Source organism: Neoarius graeffei, chromosome 26 (genome assembly GCF_027579695.1).
Source record: "Neoarius graeffei isolate fNeoGra1 chromosome 26, fNeoGra1.pri, whole genome shotgun sequence".
Classification (NCBI taxonomy): Eukaryota; Metazoa; Chordata; class Actinopteri; order Siluriformes; family Ariidae; genus Neoarius; species Neoarius graeffei.
The window spans coordinates 16,650,287-16,672,541 of record NC_083594.1 but is presented as its reverse complement, the minus strand read 5'-3'; the positions used below and the strand labels follow the sequence as shown (position 1 = coordinate 16,672,541).

General features: G+C 40.5%; 1 protein-coding gene across 1 annotated transcript in view; it reads left to right on the top strand.

Moving 5' to 3' along the window:
• Positions 1–22,255, top strand: part of dock3 (dedicator of cytokinesis 3) — a 542,206-nt gene that overhangs the window by 430,510 nt on the left and 89,441 nt on the right. Inside the window, exons 19-24 of the mRNA XM_060909764.1 lie at positions 4,475–4,646; positions 7,725–7,822; positions 7,910–7,993; positions 10,741–10,841; positions 14,053–14,134; positions 14,686–14,856. Of these exons, the coding sequence (XP_060765747.1) occupies positions 4,475–4,646; positions 7,725–7,822; positions 7,910–7,993; positions 10,741–10,841; positions 14,053–14,134; positions 14,686–14,856 (708 nt within the window). The remainder of the gene's footprint in view (positions 1–4,474; positions 4,647–7,724; positions 7,823–7,909; positions 7,994–10,740; positions 10,842–14,052; positions 14,135–14,685; positions 14,857–22,255) is intronic.

The following is a 22,255-nucleotide window of genomic DNA, read 5'->3' as shown; positions in this document are numbered from 1 at the left end:
TAAACTCTAGCAATTGCTGTACATGAAAATCCCAGGAGATCAGCAGTTTCTGAAATACTTAAACCAGACTAATTGCCATGGCATAGCTTTTTGGGATTTAAAACCTTTTTTTCTGAATTTGGAATTATACACAGTGGTGCTTGAAAGTTTGTGAACCCTTTAGAATTTTCTATATTTCTGCATAAATATGATCTAAAACATCGTCAGATTTTCACACAAGTCCTAAAAGTAGATAAAGAGAAACCAGTTAAACAAATGAGACAAAAAATATTATACTTGGTCATTTATTTATTGAGGAAAACGATCCAATATTATATATCTGTGAGTGACAAAAGTATGTGAACCTCTAGGATTAGCAGTTTATTTGAAGGTGAAATTAGAGTCAGGTGTTTTCAATCAATGGGATGACAATCAGGTGTGAGTGGGTACCCTGTTTTATTTAAAGAACAGGGATCTATCAAAGTCTGATCTTCACAGCACATGTTTATGGAAGTGTATCATGGCATGAACAAAGGAGATTTCTGAGGACCTCAGAAAAAGTGTTGTTGATGCTCATCAGGCTGGAAAAGGTTACAAAACCATCTCTAAAGAGTTTGGACTCCACCAATCCACAGTCAGACAGATTGTGTACAAATGGAGGAAATTCAAGACCATTGTTACCCTCCCCAGGAGTGGTCGACCAACAAAGATCACTCCAAGAGCAAGGCGTGTAATAGTCGGCAAGGCCACAAAGGACCCCAGGGTAACTTCTAAGCAACTGAAGGCCTCTCTCACATTGGCTAATGTTAATGTTCATGAGTCCACCATCAGGAGAACACTGAACAACAATGGTGTGCATGGCAGGGTTGCAAGGAGAAAGCCACTGCTCTCCAAAAAGAACATTGCTGCTCGTCTGCAGTTTGCTAAAGATCACGTGCACAAGCCAGAAGGCTATTGGAAAAATGTTTTGTGGACAGATGAGACCAAAATAGAACTTTTTGGTTTAAATGAGAAGCGTTATGTTTGGAGAAAGGAAAACACTGCATTCCAGCATAAGAACCTTATCCCATCTGTGAAACATGGTGGTGGTAGTATCATGGTTTGAGCCTGTTTTGCTGCATCTGTGCCAGGACGGCTTGCCATCATTGATGGAAGAATGAATTCTGAATTATACCAGCAAATTCTAAAGGAAAATGTCAGTACATCTGTCCATGAACTGAATCTCAAGAGAAGGTGGGTCATGCAGCAAGACAACGACCCGAAGCACACAAGTCGTTCTACCAAAGAATGGTTAAAGAAGAATAAAGTTAATGTTTTGGAATGGCCAAGTCAAAGTCCTGACCTTAAGCCAATCGACATGTTGTCGAAGGACCTGAAGTGAGCAGTTCATGTGAGGAAACCCACCAACATCCCAGAGTTGAAGTTGTTCTGTATGGAGGAATGGGCTAAAATTCCTCCAAGCCGGTGTGCAGGACTGATCAACAGTTACCGGAAATGTTTAGTTGCAGTTATTGCTGCACAAGGGGGTCACACCAGATACTGAAAGCAAAGGTTCACATACTTTTGCCACTCACAGATATGTAATATTGGATAATTTTCCTCAATAAATAAATGACCAAGTATAATATTTTTGTCTCATTTGTTCAACTGGGGTCTCTTTGCCTACTTTTAGGACTTGTGTGAAAATCTGATGATGTTTTAGGTCATAGTTATGCAGAAATATAGAAAATTCTAAAGGGTTCACAAACTTTCAAGCACCACTGTATCCAGTCGAGCGCAAAAGATTACATAGCCTTCGAACACAAAATAACTGAACAGTTGTATTTACAGATTTCTAGCAAGGACTTGAATGAAATTACCCTGAAATTGCAAGAGGATCTAAACAACCTTTCATCTTGGTTTGATAGAAACACATTGATAGTGAACACGAAGAAGACGAAGACCATGGTGTTCAGTTCATCAAAGCGTTCATGTAACACTTCATCCAGTAATAGTTTATTATCTTTAAAGCAGTCACATTTGGAAAGCAAGGGCGGCACGGTGGTGTAGTGGTTAGTGCTGTCGCCTCACAATAAGAAGGTCCGGGTTCGAGCCCCGTGGCCGGCGAGGGCCTTTCTGTGCGGAGTTTGTATGTTCTCCCCGTGTCCACGTGGGTTTCCTCCGGGTGCTCCGGTTTCCCCCACAGTCCAAAGACATGCAGGTTAGGTTAACTGGTGACTCTAAATTGAGCGTAGGTGTGAATGTGAGTGTGAATGGTTGTCTGTGTCTATGTGTCAGCCCTGTGATGACCTGGCGACTTGTCCAGGGTGTACCCCGCCTTTCGCCCGTAGTCAGCTGGGATAGGCTCCAGCTTGCCTGCGACCCTGTAGAACAGGATAAAGCGGCTAGAGATAATGAGATGAGATTTGGAAAGCACACCAAGTATGAAATACCTAGGAGTTACTTTGGACCCCTCTTTGAGCTGGAATGATCACATTGACTACCTGTGCTCTAAAATCAGCAAGAGATTAGGGATATTGGGATGTTTAAAGGGCACATCTTGGGTATATTTAGGAGCAAGATCAGTATAATTCTCTTATTTTATATTAAACTTTGGTCAAATATCTGTCACATTTTGCATTTCGTGCAATTTTTTAACCTTGCGCAATACCAGAAAAATTCAGTTGAAATCAAGCCATTTGAGGCGAATTGGTCCGCCTCTGAAAAAACTTGGCATTTGGATTTCTCAGCAAACATTGATTTTCATGACGTCGCGTGCGGGACGCCTCCTTCTGAATCCTACGTCAGCGCTGGTTTGTTTATGAGAAAACGACCTGGTGGTTTTCTGCAAATTTCTTCAACGTTATCGCGTAATTATTAAAATGGTTAACAGATGTATCATAGGAGGGTGTAGCAACACCAATCTTGATGGGATTAGTACTCATCGTTTTCCAAAAGACCGGACAATGAGAGAGAAATGGGAGCGCTTCGTGCGAAAGCCAGTAGGGCCACGGCCCTTCCACCACCGTATTATTTACATCCCCGGTGTTGTCTCCGTCGTCTTCACTACTTGAATCATCATCAAATCCAAACAGATGAAACCCCAATTCTGACATCTCATTATATTCTTCATCCAAAGGTGAAGTAACATTGCACTCATTCCATATTTCAATGCAAAATCGCTAGCTGCGAAACTTGGTCTACACAGACTGTGCACTGAATCCATGCAGGGTCTCTCAGCCTGCTGGCGGATCCGCACGTGACGTCACGAATCTGGATCAATCTAGCTCCAGGCTCCCTTGGGATTTTTCCAGACGCATTTTTTTAATTTATTTTTTTTTTTCTGCTATAGACAGATGGCCTTGTGCAAAATTACCCTTCTGGATGAGTGTGTAAAGGGACATACTTTCATATAAAAAAAAACACGAAATTGGTCCAGGATATGTCCTTTAAGGAAATACATCAATACCAAGACCAGCAGGATGATCTTTCACGCCTTGGTTTCATCTCTCTTTGAATACCGTGATGTGATCTGATCGAATGCAGATGTGACGAAGTTGGAAGGCTCTATCGTTTGTAGAAAAGAGGCGCATGTTTGATACTCAAGAAGGAAATCAGGGATGAATGTTGTGACGTCCTTTTCAGAAAGCTAAATTGGGTTCCTATTGTTGAAAGATGGAAATTTAATGTATGTCTGATGGTGTACAAATGCATGAACGGACTTCTACCAGAATACCTACGTAAAAAATGTTGTTAAAAACTCTGATGTACATCATTATAACACATGAGCAAAGATCAATATTCATATCTTGAAAATAAACTCAAAATCAGGACACAGAACTTTTGGTTTTTCAGCTGCCATGTTATATAATTCTCTGCCCGGCTATATTAAAGACTAAGAAATTTAGAACTAACTTTTGGAAACACTTTTCTGGTGTTTAGATATATATTTTTATAAATGGAATACAAATTTTATTCATTATTAATCATAATAATATGTCTGCCTCACTATATTGCATGTAACCTATTTTATATTAGTTATGTTATATATTTTATGAATTTAATAATGTAGATATAGATTATTAACCTAAGTTTATACACATCTCCAATGGAAACCAACATCAGCTGAGTGGCTCTTGTGTTTAATAAAGTTATTATTATTCAATAAAGTTATTACAGATGGATCACAAGTAACATGATGGTTTAATATTAATAGTTACAAATATATTTTTAGAGCTTGTCTTTCAGATTCTAATTGCGATAGGAATATTCTCGAATAATACGCCTGCCCAAATCTTGCCTTTAGTTGCAATATTCACTTTCCCTTCCCATTCTTATTGGCATCTTCAGTATCTTTCAACTTAGTGATGCCGTACAGTGCCTTCTTCAGATCAAATCTTGAGGCTGACAAATCTTTTCAAACTATTTTTTCTGTCGGTCGTGCCTTCCAGATTATAAGGTACATTTCCCATTTTGTCATTCAGAAACAATGGATGATTCAAATGTATTTTCTCAGTGTGATGAAAACACAACCTTCAGCAACCACGCTCTGTATCTGGGCCTACCCTGCTGTAAGGACGACTTCAACGGCTGCCCCAACATTCCCTCCAGCCTCATCTTCCAGCGTAGCACCAAGGAAACCCTGTGGATCTCCACACAGCTCTCCTCCACCAAGCTCACACAGAATGGTAGTTTTGAAACACCTCATAACAATAAACCCATTGTTAGTTATTGATTAAAGGCTGACTTTATTGTTATCCCCCACTGGCCAAAAGGCCCAAAGGGGGATTATGTCATGGTGATGTCTGTCTGTCCACCTGTCTGTCCGTCCTGGGAAGGATACCCACCTTCTGAAATCAACTCCTCTCACAATTTTTGGAGGAATTTCACAAAACTTGACAGGATTCTTTGTTCTATGTCAGTAATACGTATATTGTAATTTCGTTCAATTCAGTCGCATTTTACCTGAGTTGTGGCCCTTGATTACCAAACTTGTACTTTGACAATTTCCTGTCTTTTGAAATGAACTCCTCTCACAATTCTTGGAGGAATTTCACGAAACTTAGCAAAAGCCTTTGTTATATGTCAGTAATCAGAGGTGGACAGTAACGAAGTACATTTACTTGAGTACTGTACTTACGTACACTTTTTTTGAGTATCTGTACTTTACTTGAGTATTTTTTGGGGGGAAACTTACGACTTTAACTTCACTACATTTGAAAGACAAATATCGTACTTTTCAGTCCAATACATTTCTATCAAGGTCCTCGTTACTCTGAAGCAGATTTGAAAGTGGATGTCTTTTTCTTTTCTTTTCGAAAACATGATGGTTTTTCCGCAGGTGACACTGAGACAGCCTGTCAGTAATCACTAGGGTCACGTCACGTCCATAGACTGTATAAAATCACGATCGATGATTTCTCAGCAGCATTATTTAACACGATCAGTTGATGGCAGAATGGAAGGAGGCGGTTCTTCTGGGGAACACACGCACCCATGGCCATACCCAGAACCCATGTTTCAGTGTTCTGAAAGGATTAAAGATTTGTTTCATTTTAAATATTTGCTTTGTTTACCGAAAACGAACCACATCACGGCCTACAAAAACTCGCCGTCTGACCTGCGGAATCATATTGAGGGATGTAAACGTGTATTCCAAGAGAAAGCTTGCAGTGAACTTGTCTGTGCTTTTAGAGCTAGCAATAACGTCACAATAGCTATGCAGTCTGGTTAGTCAAATGACTTTCTATGGATTTTCCCGCCACGTTGCCATAGCCTTGTCCACGGCTAACGTTAACACATAGCTATTTAACTTGGACACCGTTAGTTAGCATGTAAAAACGGAGTTACGCTAACATGAATAACGTTAACTTATCTGAAGTCCTTTCAGAAATATGTTTAGCGTAATCTTGCCAAATAAACAGAATGTAGAAATCTTTCTTTTCTAGTAACGTTAGCTACCCAATATGATTTTGAGTTTGAAAAGAGTTTGCTAGCATGTCAGGTGGAGCTTCACTGACTAGCGAGCTTAACGTTAAACCACCAGCATGCGTTCATTTTGTGAATTCACATTTCTGTCTTTGGTAACGGCATTAGGTATTTTCAGCGGTGTGGCAATAATACAATGATGCATTGACAGAAAATGTACTTTTAATACTTAACCCTTTGATGCAAAACATATGCACACCCCTTCTAATGCACAACACGGGTCAAAAATGGCCCGCATTCATTTTCCAGGTTATTTCATGCTGACTGAGTTTTTCTTTGCTCTATCTTTTGAAATCAATTTATTTTATGATTAAATATTCCAAGTATTCTTTAAATATCTTGTTTTTAATTACCACAGATCATTAATTTAATTTTTTCTTTCCTACTTTATGAACAAAAATACTTTTTATATTACTACACATGGGTCGTCCAAGTGTGATTTAAAATGAAATGTCTTAATACTATAATAATAATTTGTTTCAAGTAATTACTTTAGCAGTGAATGGGGCCAGTTATTTATTTATTAACTATGTAGTTAGCTAAGCCAACTACAATAAAATTAGCTAACTAAAGTAGAATATGTCAACAGCTCGGTAGCTAATAGTAATTACTTGTAACTTTCTGGCAAGTAATCTACTCACTCTCAAGGGAACCTAAACATAATCAATTTTTTTCTAAGGTAATGTTAGAACAATTGAAAAACATTACTTGCATGTATTAGATGGGCAAAGGGCGCTGTGCTGAGCTGTGAAATGTCTGACACAAGCACGATTCACAGTTCCCACCAAACGCTGGAGTAAATGCATGCGGGTCGGTTCTGACCCATGTGTGTAAACTTGATGTAAAATTACAAAAGCTGTGCTTGTTCATAACTTAAGAAAGGAAAAATAAAAATGATGATTTGTGCGAAACAAAAACAAGATATTTACTGCATATTTGGAAAAGTAAATGACAAAATGAATTTATTTCAAAAGTAGATCATAGAAACACTCAGCCATACATGAAATAACCTGGAAAATAAATGCAGGTCGTTTTTGACCTGTGTTGTTCATTAGAAGGGTAGTGATACAAAAAGGGTTTTTATTCAAAAAGTAAGAAAGGAAAAAATAAAATAAGGATGTATGATGATCAAACACAAGTTAATTGAGGAATACCTTGAATACTGAATGATGGAATTAATTTATTGCAAAGATATAGAAGATAAAAACTCAGCCGGGTCACTTTTGACCCATGTTTTGCATCAAAGGGTTAAGTATTGTTAAAAGCAAGTAGTTCAGTACTTCAGTAAAAATTTGACTGGACAGCTTTCACTTGTACTGGAGTAACATTTGACCAGTGGGATCTGTACTTTGACTTAAGTAATGAAATTGGGTCCTTTGTCCACCTCTGTCGGTCATACACATATTGCAGTTTAGTTCAATTCGGTCTAATTTTTTCATAGTTAGGGCCCTTGATTACCAAACTTGTACTTTGACAATTTCATGAAAGTGTGCCCGTCTTCTGAAATCAACTCCTCTGGCAATTTTTGCAGGAATTTTCCGAAACTTTGCAAAAGGCTTTGCTATATGTCAGTCATGCAAGTATTACAATTTCGTTCAATTCGGTCACATTTCACCAAAGTTATGGCCCTTGATTACCAAACTTGTACTTTGACAATTTCATGAAGGTGTATTAAGCACTTATAGCATAGATATAGCTGCCAGCGGGGCATATTGTGCTCTCAGAGCACTCTTGTTTTTATCATGTTGTAATACATTCATATTTTCTTCTGTACTCAGTGGACCTGCTGGCTCTGCTGAAATGGAAAGCTCAACCTGATCGCGTGATGGACATTCTGGGTCGACTGAGGCATGTTAGCGGAGAGGAAATAGTCAAAGTAAGCACTTGATTCCTGCTGGAAAATTAATGACGGTAATGCAGCGATATGAATTATGAAAATATTAACACGCTGCAACTTCTTCAGTTTCTTCAGGACATCTTGGACACACTGTTCTCCATTTTAGATGACAACACAGACAAATATGGTCCTCTGGTGTTTCAGTCGCTGGTAGGAAGCATTTATTTCCACATAATGCACCTTTTATAATATGTATACTCAAACAACTTGAGCGCCGATTGAGCTTCACATCTGTATTCAGTGTGTGTCTGGATGTATTCCACACTCTTGTGTCACCGATCTCTTTCTCTCGTACTCACGCTGGTGTGTGCGTGCGTGTGATGAATAGCAGGTCTCAGCTGGCAGGAAGCCAGCCGTTATTAGATCACAGCTGCCTGTATTGCCATCCCGTTGGGAGTCTTTAGCTTTTCAGGCCTCAGCGCAAAGAGTCAAGGAGTTTTGGCTATTACCTTCCTAATCACATCTGTCATATCTTTATAAAGAGGAAATCTTTCTGCCGGCATTCTCACAGGAGTTTGTTCTGATCGTTTCACCTGTATTGTTAAGCGTGTAAATACATTTAATATCCATGTAGAGTCTGTTTGCGCCATCATATCTTTATAAAGTGGATGATTAAGGGTTGACTTTTTGTTGTGGAGATGAGTTGTAAAGATATTATAACTGATGCTTGTTTGAAGATTGGATCTGTAATATTACAGCTGTTCTTCTTTGAGTACTATCGCTTCATAAATGAGTAGATCGGATCCCAAATAGCACAGTTAGCTCCGTGTTTAACCTTTTTAAACTCGTACTCTCCTGATGATGCCACAGCCATGATTGGTCCTGCTCTCTGGGAGGAATTGATGACCTTCCCCTGTCAATCGGAGCAATACTAGACGATAATTTGTTAATTTCGAAGAAATAATAATAATAATAATACCGTCTTTATTAGAATTAAAACAATTTTTTTTAATTCTCCCCATTCTGTAATTCTGTCAAATTTTAAATGATTGATTATTTATTTATTTTTATTTTTATTTTTTTAAATCTTGAGAATGGTGCTATGGAAATGAAACATCTTAAAGGTCCCATGGCATGGTGGTTTGTTGATGCTTTAAACGGGCTCGTGGAGGCTTCCGGATGTTATATCTGCAGCCTTTCTCGAAATGAACCCTCGGCACGTAGATATAGCCTCCTGGGAGAAAGCCCCATTTCAGCGCTTTTCCCAGTGCGTCGTTTTGCTAATGAGAAACAGCAGGCGGGGAAGGGTAGAGGGTGGGGGCGGGCCATGGGGGGAGGGGGAGGGGCTTGACCAAGCTGCGCACACACATACTCGCTGCTATCAGCGCCTGTAGCCACGCTGCTAAGACAAAACCCCGTTCTCCCTCGGACTCCTTTCGTAAACTCAACGTGACACAGAGAACAGAGAGTGAGAGTGTTCGGAGTGGTGGTTTATGAACGTCTAATACCCTAGGCTTGAACACACACTCCATAACCAAAGAGGATAGAAGCAGCAACTACAGCAACATATCGCTTATCCAACAGAAGACATGCATTGCGGAGCAATAGTCAAACATAAGCTCATAAGTTACAGTCAATTTCCAGACTAAACTCGGTTTAACAGAGCATGCTGCATGCTCTTTAGTTTTGTAGCGCAGATTACCTGGCTAACTGCAGGAAGCGGTTAGCTGCACAGCTAATGTAGCCATTGCTAGGCTAACGCACCGATTTTAAAACACGGCAAAACGACCAGTTATACACTTACTTGTTCGGTGTTTGTTGCTGATGCGGCAGGGATGCTTGGTACGGACCCAGGCTTCAGTGACAGTTGATGTGCAAAACCTGCCCTGTACTGTCCCAAGTTGTGGAAACATTCCTCAGGAAAATGCTTCCGACAAACATACACCGTCTTAGGTAGACTCGACGGCGTATTATTGAAGTAAATAAAATTAAGCCACTGCGTCTTCAGGGGCTCTCCCGTCGGCAGTAAAAACAGACTCTTTTCTGTGTTGTCACATCCATGTACAGCGCAATTTCCATGTTTTGCTCGCTTAGGTGACGCCATGTTGTTGTGTCCTCCCTCTATGGTCTCCTCACTACAACTGGGCGGGGCAATCCATACAGTGGGTGGGAATCCAGAGGGGGGGCGTGGGGATCATCTCCCTTGCTGATGTAGTAAAGGGAAGAGCTTATCAACGCGCCGTTTTGACGCGCCATTCTCAAATGTTGGGCATAGTTTGGTTTACACATTATGAAATTTCTAGCCACTGGGGTGACTTAAGAAGGTCAGAGGAACTCATTTTAACGTTAAAAAACCTCAGAAAGTGAAAATTTCATGCCATGGGACCTTTAAATAAGCCTTTATAATGTATCCAGGTTCAAGCAGGAATTATCAGCCATATTCAAATCATTTGCATTACAATCCCATTTTGTTGTACTTTTGAAGCATTTTATGATTGCAGAGATTTAATTAGACATGATACATGATATAAAATATGATGATCAGATGACTTGACCTGCTGGCTTGTCTGGGTTTACAGAGTAACAACGGGGAGCCGAAGGTGTAGACCTTCCAGATCACACCACATCTAAACCAACTTTTCATTTCTTTACTACATGAAGAAAATATCAGTATTAACTCTCAGATACAATATCATTTGATTTTTTTTTCTTTTTTACATGAAAATAAAATTGTGTTGAACTTCAAAAGGTTTGCAGTGCTCGTCACGTCGTAAATTTGATGTACTTTTCAAAGTGACACACGGTGCTTCACGCTGCTCTGAAACGAGGTCAGAAGAAATCACAGTGGCACTGATGCATGACGGCCCTTTCAGACCGAATCAGAGCTCTGTGCCTGATCCCCACTACATCTCTAACCTCCTGAGCTGTGTTTGCTTTGGCTGTCTGTCTCTGACCAGGTATTCATCATCAATCTGCTCCGGGACAGTAAATACTACCACTTCCGCCCAGTGATGGACACTTACATCCAAAAACACTTTGCTGGAGCCCTGGCTTATAAGTAAGCATATTTATCTTTGGGGCAAGAAATGAGCCTTGTATTTTTAAAAAAAAAAAGAAAGAAAAGAAAAAGAAACTCCACTGGCAAATCACTCAGATTCAGCCTTTTGTTCTGCACCTTTATTTATTCTCTTTATTTAAGGTGGAACAAAACTTATGGTATTAAAATCAATTCTCGTAACATTATATATGCTAGTGCATCTCAAAAAATTGGAATATCATGAAAACATTTTTTTTTTAAATTTAACTCAAAAAGATAAACTTTCATATATTCTGTATTCATTATATGTAAAGTGAAATAGTTCAAGGCTTTTTTATGGCTTATTGATAATTATGGCTTGTAGCTCATGAAAGTCAGAAATCAAGTATCTTAAATTATTTGAATATTTCATTTGAGTTTGAATAAAACAGTATAAATACCGTGTATCTTTCGGACTAGTGCAGTACACAATCATGGAGAAGACCGCTGACTTGACAGCTGACCAGAAGACGATCATCAGTACCCTCTATTAGGAGGGCAAGCAAGAATTGCTCAGTGGACTTGATAAAACACAGTGGAGCAACAGCAGCAGATGACCTGGCACCCTAAATCATCACAGACTGCGGAAACTTCACACTGGACTTCAAACACCTTGCATTCTGTGCCTCTCCACTCTTCCTCCAGACTCCAGGACCTTGATTTCCAATTGAAATGCAAATTTTACTTTCATCTGAAAAGAGGACTTTGGACCCCTGAGCAACAGTCCAGTTCTTTCTCTCCGTAGCCCAGGTAAGACGCTTCTGACATTAGGAATGTGACAGTTCTCGCCTCTTTCCTGAAGACATCTGTGCATGGTGGCTCTTGATGCACCGGCACCAGTCTCAGTCCATCTTCAGTCTTGTGAAGCTCTCCCGAGTTCTTGAATCAACATTTCTTGACAATTGTCTCAAGGCTGTGGTCATCCCTGTTGCTTGTGCACCTTTTCCAGCCAGCCTTTTCAGCAGTGACCTTCTGTGGCTTACCCTGCTTGTGAAGGGTGTTAATGATCATTTTCTGGACAACTGTCAAGTCAGCAGTCTTCCCCGTGATTGTGGTTGTGTGTACTGAACTAGACTGAAAGATACATGGTATTAATATTGCTTTACTCAAACTTGACATGAAATAATCTCATATTTTGAGATACTGGATTTCTGATTTTCATGAGCTATACACCATAATGATCAAAAATGAAACAAAAAAAAGCCTTGAAATGTTTCACTTTATGTGTAATGAATATAGAATATATGAAAGTTTACCTTTTTGAATTAAATTCTATAAAAATGAACTTTTTCATGATATTCCAATATTTTGAGATGCACTAGTGTATAGGGAGGGAAAGTAATCTCATCGGCCCCTACTGGATGTGTTCCAACCTCTATGGCAAAATGAACGGGAATATCTTTTCAAAAAATTACATTTCGTGTTACACTTCAAAGTTAAAACAATGGCTTCCATACCGGTATGTTGTGCATGTCGGGCAGCTCTATCGATCCTGGTGATCATACTTTATTTTTTCCACCGATTTGAATTGTTTTGAATGTTTTTTAATAAGCTGATCAAAGACTACACGGACCCGACGTCGTGTATGTGACGTCACCGCAAGTCTAGCGCCTTTCCAAATCTGTAGCAGGTAGCGGCCGGCGAGTAGCCTACATCAACATGCCGATTTGTATAGCGTGGTTGGCGGAGTGTTCCTGTACCAATAAGAAATGCATCCCTCGTGGGAATAACCATTACAGATCAGGGCATGTAGTCAACTGCCGCTATTCACAGGGAGAGCTGTCAGCACTCGTAAGGGCTAGTATGAAGAACAAAACTTATCAAGCCTACTGCTGACGTAATATGAGCGACTCTGACTAGACAGTTTGGTTGTAGTCCGTTTCTGACAGGTTAGGCACAATTTCGATCTTTTAAAAGACAGCGAACTTTCACCTGATACTTTCACAGTTAGTAGATAATCCCAACATACAGTATACAACATATTTTTGGGGGGTGTACAAGTTCCACATCATAACTTCGTGGGATTTTTTTTAAAAATCGGGTCTATGGGATTTTCTATAGTATGGCTCTCGGCTTAGGAACGCTACCACTAGGATCGCTGTGTTTCACTTTCCCTCCCTATAAACCATGTATGACGAGACTGAGTGGAATAACTGTTTTATTCTATCCACATTCACTGGATTTTGAGAAATAGAGCATTTTTATTTTTTGCAAATTTGATCAATGAAAACTTTATACAAAACAAACGACAAAATAATTTCCGCTTAGAATCAACAAACCGGCAAAACGACAGGAGCAATTTGTGAAAAATGCTATCATAATAATTATTGAAAAATAGAAAAAGATACATTCTTACAGGTGGTGTAGTGGTTAACACTGTCACCTCACAGCAAGAAGGTTCTGGGTTCGAGCCCAGCGGCCGGCGAGGGCCTTTCTGTGTGGAGTTTGCATGTTCTCCCCGTGTCCGCGTGGGTTTCCTCCGGGTGCTCCGGTTTCCCCCACAGTCCAAAGACATGCAGGTTAGGTTAACTGGTGGCTCTAAATTGACCGTAGGTGTGAATGTGAGTGTGAATAGTTGTTTGTCTCTATGTATCAGCCCTGCAATAACCTGGCGACTTGTCCAGGGTGTACCCCGCCTTTCACCCGTAGTCAGCTGGGATAGGCTCCAGCTTGCCTGCAACCCTGTAGAACAGGATAAGCGGCTACAGATAAAGGATGGATGGATGGATACATTCTTACAATCAAATACTTTAATTCCATATTTTCTTGTTTTTTCTTTTTTTTTGTATTTTTTGGGGTTTTGCTTGAGAGTAGAGTTTTTATTTCATCCTTGGTTAATTCAGCAAAATGTTCTGCCATGTTGTTTTTCCTCTACTCACGGTATATGAGCTGATATCCTCGTAGTAGAGTAGCCAATCAGAGCGCTGGGTTGCTTATATCCAGTGAATGTGGATAGAATATATATATATTTCTTAAATTTTCAGCTCATTTTGAGTTGGTGAATATGTGATTAAAGTATTTAAATGATTAAAAGTTAAATTAAATGGCATCAGGAAGATTTTCTGAATATATATTGTGTTATTTGTTACTTATTACAGTTGAAAGAGATGACCTGGATTAGTTGTAATCCATTGCTTAATAATGAACACAAGTCAGTGGTTTAACTTAAAATATATGTGTGTTATGCTTCCAGAGAGCTAATACGCTGCCTGAAATGGTATATGGACCGCTCAGCAGAGGTCGTCCGGCAGGACCACATTCAAGAAGCAATGAGGGTAAGCACTTGAATCCAGTCTAGCTCCAGAAATTGAAACAATTAATCTTTCAACTGATTTGTAATTTCTGGCATAGGGCTGCTTGAGTCATTTCCATTATGATCATGTAATTGCAACCTGTCAGATTGGGTAGTGGGACTGTTTAACATGTCTTGCTCATCAGATACAATGCATTGTAATGCAAATAGAAGACTGCAAATAGTATGGCAAACAGTTGTCACCCTTCTTGGCACTCACGAGATTGGAACTTCTTAATAGATGAACTGTATGCAATATTTATGAGGCCTGGTCAAGCTGTGATTCAGTTCAGAGGGGATCTCTATGAATATTTCATGGATCACTCATACTTTCAACCAAGTCTGTCTTCACAGCCACCATTTTTCGTCGAGGTCCTGCAGAGGAAATGTCCTTCCAAGATATGATGTAGAGCAGCCTGCTTGGATGCCTCCTGGCTTTTTGTTTATATTGCAATAAATATAATGTCGCTGGGATGTGTTCAGATGCCTGAGTCTATCAAATATTCTCTATTTTGTAAAACCCTCTACTTCCAGGCACTGGAGTATTTGTTCAAGTTCATAGTCCAGTCGCGGATCCTGTACTCTCGGGCCACTTGTGGCATGGAGGAGGAACAGTTTCGCACCAGCATCCAGGAGCTTTTCCAGTCCATCCGCTTCGTGCTGAGCTTAGACAGCCGCAGTTCAGAGACTCTCATTTTCACTCAGGTGAGACAAGCCCAAAAACATTCCAGCCATGATGTACGATTAGAAAAGGGGCAACAGAAACAGTTTTTGGTACATTTCACCACCAAACTCTGACTTACAATCCCAAATCAGAAAAGTTTGGATGGTATGGAAAATGCAAATTAAAAAAGAAAGCAGTAATTTCTAAATTTACTTTGACTTGTATTTCATTGCAGACAGGATGATCCCAAGATATTTCACGTTTTGTCTGGTCCGCGTCATTTCATTTGTTAAGAAACATCCATTCCTGCCTGACAGGCCTGCAATATGTTCCAAAAAAAAGTTGAGATGGAGGAAATTTAGGATTAGTAATGAGGTAAAAAAAAATTAAATAATGATGGCATTTTGAAACAGGTGATGTCAACAGGAGATTGTAATCATGATGTGGTACCGTACAAAATCAGTATCCAGGAAAGGCCTTGTCTTTGAGTAGCAAAGATGGGATGAGGATCTCCAATTTGTCAACAAATCCATGAGAAAATTCTTGAAGTGTTGAAAAAACAATGCTCCAGAAAGAAATATACGAAGGGATTTGGATGCATCACCCTATATGGGGTATCTCATCTCATCTCATTATCTCTAGCCGCTTTATCCTTCTACAGGGTCGCAGGCAAGCTGGAGCCTATCCCAGCTGACTACGGGCGAAAGGCGGGGTACACCCTGGACAAGTCGCCAGGTCATCACAGGGCTGACACATAGACACAGACAACCATTCACACTCACATTCACACCTACGGTCAATTTAGAGTCACCAGTTAACCTAACCTGCATGTCTTTGGACTGTGGGCGAAACCGGAGCACCCGGAGGAAACCCACGCGGACACGGGGAGAACATGCAAACTCCACACAGAAAGGCCCTCGCCGGCCACGGGACTCAAACCCGGACCTTCTTGCTGTGAGGCGACAGCGCTAACCACTACACCACCGTGCCGCCCTGTTCAAACATTACTCATAAATTAAGAAAGTATGGCATTACGTATTTTCTGGACTATAAGCCGCTACTTTTTTCCTAGGTTTTGAACCATGCGGCTTATACAAAGGTGCGGCTATTCTGTGGATTTTTCTTCCACCGCTAGGGGCGCTCTAACCGGAAGTAGAATCAAAAATAAGATAGACGAAAAATCAATGCAAAGAAGAATTAGCAGATCTTTAGCAGATAGAACACGCACGACAAATTACTAACTGGTAATTATTTTCAAATCCAGCGAAGATGATTAAAGTGACTTGTGGTTTCAAACACAGGAGAAATGAAGGTAAATAAATACCGGTTATTTTCTCTTGGTTCTGTTCCGTTTTAATCAGCAAAGTTGCTGCCGTGTTAAAAGGCACTGTTCGGAAAGAATCTGTTCAGGTACATACATGTACATTTACAGTACAAAATCGTTCTGTACATGCAGTAAATATCTAATTTTTCAACATGGATATCTGCGGCTTATAGCCCAGTGCAGCTTGTATATCTTTTTTTTTTAATTTTTTTTAAAAATAGAGCGGATGCGGCTTATATACAGGTGCGCTCTATAGTCCAGAAAATACGGTAGTTTTAATGCATTTGAGGGAAATTATCGATTTTTTTTTTTTTTTTAATATTTTGCATCCTTGCATGTCTTCCTAATGCCAAGACCAATTTCAACCGAAATGGATGGGACACACAGAAAAGACAATGCTGATTAATCTATAGTCCAGAAAATACGGTAGTTTTAATGCATTTGAGGGAAATTATCGATTTTTTTTTTTTTTTTAATATTTTGCATCCTTGCATGTCTTCCTAATGCCAAGACCAATTTCAACCGAAATGGATGGGACACACAGAAAAGACAATGCTGATTAAACCAACCCAATCTGACAACCCTGAGTCTGAATCAACATGTGCTGCATTCAAATTTAGCAAACTGAGGCGAATGGGTTTTCTTTGAACTTTTAAATGTGAACGTTTGTGTGTAAACATACGAAACTGTTCAATTGAAATCTCTAATGCTTTAGCTGTATGTGATATATGCCCTTCAAACTCTTCAAATAAGTTACTAGCAAGCATGTAAGGAGCCTAGTAAGGTAAGGATAGCTGTAAGTTACCATTAGACTGTATACTGCTGGGTTGTCGAGGTTAGCACACTGTACATAGGTCATCAGTACCAACTGCATGTGCAAGTGGATTATTTATGTACTTGGCAATTAAAATATTTGCAGTGGAGCATCTTGTATATGGTATTATTGAATAATTAATGTAAGAACATTTTGGTTTGCTTCATTCCATGTGCAAAACACCAACCCCCCAAATATATAATATAATATATTATTATATATACAGGATGCTTTTTCGATGGAATAAAAACACGTGTTCTCTTCCCTTCTAGCGGATTTCATTCATTTGGTTTGATAGCATGCAATATTGTTAGCATATCGCTTATCCTACGTGTATTATGTCACTCTACCTAATGGAGAATGAGCGTTGAATATGGTTTACAATATTGCATGGCTGTCAAAACAACATGACGTCACACGTCGGAGACTTAGGCCAAGTTTACATTAGACCGGTATCTGTCTCGTTTTCTTCGCGGATGCACTGTCCGTTTACATTAAAACGCCTGGAAACACTGGGAAACGGGAATCCGCCAGGGTCCACGTATTCAATCCAGATCGTGTCTGGTCCGGTGCTGTGTAAACATTGAGAATACGCGGATACGCTGTGCTGAGCTCTAGCTGGCGTCGTCATTGGACAACGTCACTGTGACATCCACCTTCCTGATTCGCTGGCGTTGGTCATGTGACGCGACTGCTGAAAAACGGCGCGGACTTCCGCCTTGTATCACCTTTCATTAAAGAGTATAAAAGTATGAAAATACTGCAAATACTGATGCAAATACTGCCCATTGTGTAGTTATGATTGTCTTTAGGCTTGACATCCTTCCACTTGCAAGTGGTAAGTGATATGCGCTGGGATCTCACACACAGCAGCTCAGTCCCGAATCACTGCTCGTGCGCTTCACTCGCGCGCTCTGTGAGCTGCGCAGGGCCGGAGTGCGCACCCTCCAGAGGGCACTCGCTGTTCAGGGCGGAGTGATTTGGAGCGCAGGATGCCTGCGGAGCCGAGCGTATCCGTGTATTGGCGTTGCTATGTGCACGCGAATCGTGTATTGGTGTTGCTGTGTGCACACTAATCGTTTTAAAAACGTTAATCTGATGATCTGCTGATACGGTCTAATGTAAACCCCACCTTAGAACTTCCACACTAGCGAGCGACTGTGATAATTTGTAAACAAATATGTCCGCCAGGTTTGCTGTGTTAAATATGGAAGATTCTGAGAGAATTTTGAAAGAGAAAGACATGTTGAACACCTGAAAGGAATGTATATGGATAATAATAAGAATAAGAATATTGGCTGGCTTTTTTCGTGGTATATCAGATATATTCCATTCAGCTAGCATGAAGTCGATTCGTTCAATATCATGCTAGCTGAATGGAATATATCTGCTAGACGCCGGAAAAAAGCGCCAGCCAATATTATTTAAATAATCCATGAGGTTCATTTAGCTTTGCACAGAAACAGCCGATAGAAATGTCCTTCCAAGAGCTCCATTTTACTTTTATACTTTGAGTACATTTCAGAGCCTGTGCTTTTGTACTTGAGTAAAGAAATTGAATCAGAATTTCTACTTTTATGTCTTTCCCACACGTATCTGTACTTCTACTTATATGTGTGCTTTCGCAACCTCTGGTTAATGCTGAATGAAGCAGCTGTTGACCCAAAATCAAGGCTGTTTTCTTCAGTGGCAGGGTTGTTTGGGATACTGACAAATTGATGTGTCTGCCTTGTTGTGCCCTCAAGACGAAACAGTTTAGACAGCCCCGTTTTACAGCATCATATTTTAGTCTGCCTCATATGTACCGAGTTGAAGGTGAACAGCGGATTATTATTTTTTTTTATTCGTTCGTTTGTTTGGTGGCTGCACATATTATTATATTGTGATGCACTGTAACCATGGGCGACACGGTGGTGTAGTGGTTAGCGCTGTCGCCTCACAGCAAGAAGGTCCGGGTTCGAGCCCCGTGGCCGGTGAGGCCCTTTCTGTATGGAGTTTGCATGTTGTCCGCGTGGATTTCCTCCGGGTGCTCCGGTTTCCCCCACAGTCCAAAAACATGCAGGTTAGGTTAACTGGTGACTCTAAATTGACCGTAGGTGTGAATGTGAGTGTGAATGGTTGTCTGTGTCTATGTGTCAGCCCTGTGATGACCTGGCGACTTGTCCAGGGTGTACCCCGCCTTTCGCCCGTAGTCAGCTGGGATAGGCTCCAGCTTGCCTGCGGCCCTGTAGAACAGGATAAAGCGGCTAGAGATAATGAGATGAGATGATGTAACCATGCTGGAGAGTATGTGTAAATGAGGCCTGTAGAACTTTTGTGCTGGATCTGAATTTGTGCTCTTTGTTAGAGCTGAAAAGTACATGAAATGCAGTCAAGTTTATTAGTATAGCATGTTGAACAATACAAAGCAGCTTTACAGAATTGTAATGACTTGAAACATGAGCTAATTTTATCCCTAATCTATCCCCAATGAGCACGCCTGTGGCGACGGTGGCAAGGAAAAACTCCCTCAGATGACATGAGGAAGAAACCTCGAGAGGAACCAGACTCAAAAGGGAACCCATTCTCATTTGGGTGATAATAGATAGTGTGATTATAACAGTTTTAACATGAAGTCTGTTTCGTCTGAGTTATAAACTCTTTGTTGATGGAAACTTGAGTGCAGAACTGTTCATGACAACTGCAGTCCTAAAGTTAGCAAGTCAACTGTAGTCCTCAGCTATAAAAGCATTACTGTAAGTGTCCGGAGCGTCTTCCAAGTGCGACTTTCAACTGTCCATATGGAGCCGTCCTCCACAGGAGCGATGCGATGAGACTCCAGCCAGAAGTAGGGCATCAGGATGGATCAGGCAGGCCCGAGGAGCAGAAGAGGTCAGCATCTCGATCTCAGGATTGACATGTAACTCAGAGGGACAGACAGAGTTGGGGGGGGAAACACAGGATGTTGGGTATGCTCAATGTCACCTGATGAGTAGGAACAGAATACATTTTGCACTGAGTGCAAGCCGGGACTCCGGCAAAACTAACTATGACAGCATAACTAAAAGGGGAGAGCCAGAAGGTAACACAGGCATGAGGGCGCCCTGGGGCATAAAGCAGCCAGCCGCTACACCGTCAACAAACTCGAGTGAGCAAGTGAGTGGGGACTGACAGCATCCATGCATCCCAGTTTACCAAAACACTCTGGTGTTTTGACCAAAACACTTCACAAACTTTTGGGGCAAATTACCCCGACTGAATTTTTTACAATCTCAAGCCGAGGCCACCCAGCATTTTATTTTATTTATTTTTTTAAATTCCAGATTTACAGTGAAGGATTACTGTAACATTTTATTATGTTAGTAACATTTGGATGGGCAATGAAAGTGACTCAAAACTGAATGAATTTTCCTTATACTGGCTTACCAGGCTAATGGGACGTGTTGTGTTGTTAATTAACAATTAAGTCGAGGTTATTATTCACTGATATTCACTGAGCCTGAGGCGGATAATTGTTTTCGTATAAATACACAGGTGATTTATTTTTTTAAAAATCGTATAAAAATCATTTATTTCAGTCTTCAAAAGCGGCATGCAAATGTAATGCACACAGACTTTTGTCTCGATCTGTGCCGAGTCCCATAAAATACTTTGTTTTGAAATAGATAAACTAAATCACAATTCCACCTTACCTTTGAATAGTTTTAGACCAAACTTAGCATCTGTAGCATCTTTAGTGCTTTCAGGAACAGCATTTTCTTTCATAGTTTCTAATTCTTCCTCACTTACAGTGACGACGCGATTGACTGACTGCCATTTTGCCGAGTCGCTCGAGTTCATTATCGAGAAATAATCCAAATCTCTCGACCAATCAGCGTGCGCGATTTCCTATCATCCCCTCTATATTAATGTCCTTCCCTTTTCCATGCCAAGTGGCGCATCGGGGGCAGCGCCGATCTCCGTTTCACAGCCCTCGGCCTCTCGCCTATTACATAGCTAGGGTTACAGAGGGGGGCTAGTCCTCTGGTAACCACGAGAGTTTGACTCCCCACTCGCATCTGTATTGCAGCGTGCCTTGCCAGATGGTAGTAGGTACCACTTTTATGATGGTCTTTGGTATGACCCGACCGTGAATAGAACTCACGATCTCCCGATTGAGAGGCGGACACGCTACCACTAGACCACTAACCGGTCCTCTATATTAATACTAAAGGAAAATAATCCACGCTGGAGTGGTGTGATATTGACCCGTCATGTGTGTGTGTGCAGAAGCAGCAGCAACAGGAGTGTCATCGTTCGCACACTTACCTGCCTATCTTGTGTACATCCACAAGATTTAAAAGCGGCATTCACCGGATGGCACGTCAAAGCCAAAACATCTCTGTCCATCAGGTTTCCAATTCAGTCTGTGAAATGGTTAACGGTTTCACAGTAACATTAAACACCCTGATGATATTCTGAAAATTGAGAAGACTGGTACACAGAACAGACCTTTTGGTAGGTTTAAAGGAGACATGAGTTTTTTGGAACCAGTTAGTGTTAGTATTTAACTATACGCATTACAAGTTTGTTTGGTGGATGTAGATAGATTGAGAAATTTGGCTATTTTTATTGCTGAACTATGCGAGTGCAGCATGGCAGGATAGTAAAAAGACTCAATGTATAACTCTCTTAAACTAAATGTAACTTGTGAGTATCATTTCAAAATATCAGCGCACAGAATTTTTGATATTTCTAATAGTAATTTGTATCATAAATGAATGAAACAAAAGAGGAGATTGTAAGCTTCTCTTGCAGCTTTGTTCATCAAGCAAACGCTATGTGGGATGATGACCCTGCTACGTAAACATCTCTTTTTGGAAACCTTATCAACCATATCAACAAATACACACAATTATGTGGCGCATCCCTGTGAATTATCTGTAATAAAGTATAAATAAACATATATTATGAGTACGGGTGTATGAATGGTGTAGTGGTTAGCACTGTCACCTCACAGCAAGAAGGTTCTGGGTTCGAGCCCAGTGGCCGACGAAGGCCTTTCTGTGTGGAGTTTGCATGTTCTCCCCGTGTTTGCGTGGGTTTCCTCCGGGTGCTCCGGTTTCCCCCACAGTCCAAAGACATGCAGGTTAGGCTAATACAGTTAGGTCCATATATATTTGGACACTGACACAAATTTTGTATTTTTTTACCTGTTTACTGAAACATATTCAAGTTATAGTTATATAATGGACATGGACATAAAGTCCAGACTTTCAGCTTTCATTTGAGGGTATCCACATTAAAACTGGATGAAGGGTTTAGGAGTTTCAGCTCCTTGACA